Raw genomic sequence first — 1206 nt, 5'->3', positions numbered from 1 at the left:
CTCTTCTTTGTTGATTGCTGAGAAGACTTCTCCTTTTCCACTGGTTCCATGGCTTCCAGTAAAACTTCTTCCTCATCATCCGAAGAAAGAACACATGGGTGTAGGGATTCTTCACTAAAAGATCGAGACCGCTTCTTTGAAGATGACTCAGGATTCTGGTTGTCAACACTCGGTGTAAACTGAGGCCTCAAACCTTGTTGGAATGCATGAGAATGAGAGCTCCATGATGGAAAACCCGGTCTTGCTGCAAATTTCAATAAATCCGGAAGATTATCTCTCTGAGGCATTTCAGCAAACACCTGATCCGTAACAACCTTCGGAGGCTTAGAAAAGTTGGTTGGTGACCGATTTTCACCCAAATTCGGCATGTCGGGAGACGGAAATAAAGGGGCAATGGGAGCAATACTTTCTTGCTCTGAAGACCCGCGTGGAGTAGAATAAATCTCATCTCCTTCGTCGCAAAATGGAGCCTTGGAGTAAGGAACAATGGCTGACGGAGGAAGGCAAGCAAGTGGGATAGGTTCGTTTTCAGCAAAGGCGTGAGCATCTTGTCGTGGGGCAGAAAACTTCACCTTCTTCGACGGCACGGAAGATTTCTTGGGGGAAAACTGATTGAACACTCGATTGCTTCGGGTCCTCACCATTTTGGAGAAATTTCTGAGAAATATGGAGAGCAAACTTTCTGGAGCAAAGCAAAGAATTAGGGCTGGAAATTTCAAATGAAGGGGCCGGTTATTATAACACACGGCTCCCACCCAATACGCAATGTCATTTTTTTTATAAAAAAAAAAACTAAGAAAAAATACGTTACACAAATGCCCAAAGCTGTCCGTAAGGCCTCAAACCGAACAGCATCAAGAGGCTTTGTAAAAATATCTGCTAGTTGCTTCTCTGTAGTTACATACTCCAACACGACAGTCTTGTTCTCCACCAATTCTCGGATAAAATGATGTCGAATATTGATGTGCTTCGTTCGAGAATGTTGAACAGGATTCTTTGAAATATTTATAGCACTGGTGTTATCACAAAAAACTGTCAGTACATCTTGTATAATACCATAGTCTTCCAACATCTGCTTCATCCACAACAATTGAGTGCAACAACTTCCTGCCGCTATATATTCAGCCTCTGCAGTTCATAAAGAGATCGAATTCTACTTCTTACTAAACCAGGAAACCAGATTATTACCTAAGTAGAAACATCCTC

At 42.4% G+C, this 1206-nt stretch overlaps 1 protein-coding gene across 1 annotated transcript; it reads right to left on the bottom strand.

Annotated features, from left to right (window-relative positions):
• Positions 1–27: 27 nt before the first annotated feature.
• Positions 28–1072, bottom strand: LOC112090391 (the record flags this gene model as incomplete). The annotated part of the gene is made up of 2 exons (XM_024161563.1): positions 807–1072; positions 28–657 (listed from the first exon to the last, which is right to left on the bottom strand). Coding segments are annotated over exons 1-2 (896 nt in total), but the record flags the coding sequence as incomplete, so codon positions are not given.
• Positions 1073–1206: the final 134 nt, after the last annotated feature.

Source organism: Morus notabilis, unplaced genomic scaffold (assembly GCF_000414095.1).
Source record: "Morus notabilis unplaced genomic scaffold, ASM41409v2 Scaffold930, whole genome shotgun sequence".
NCBI classification, from domain to species: Eukaryota; Viridiplantae; Streptophyta; class Magnoliopsida; order Rosales; family Moraceae; genus Morus; species Morus notabilis.
Note: the sequence above shows the minus strand (reverse complement) of the source record. Positions and strands in the feature narration are given on the sequence as shown.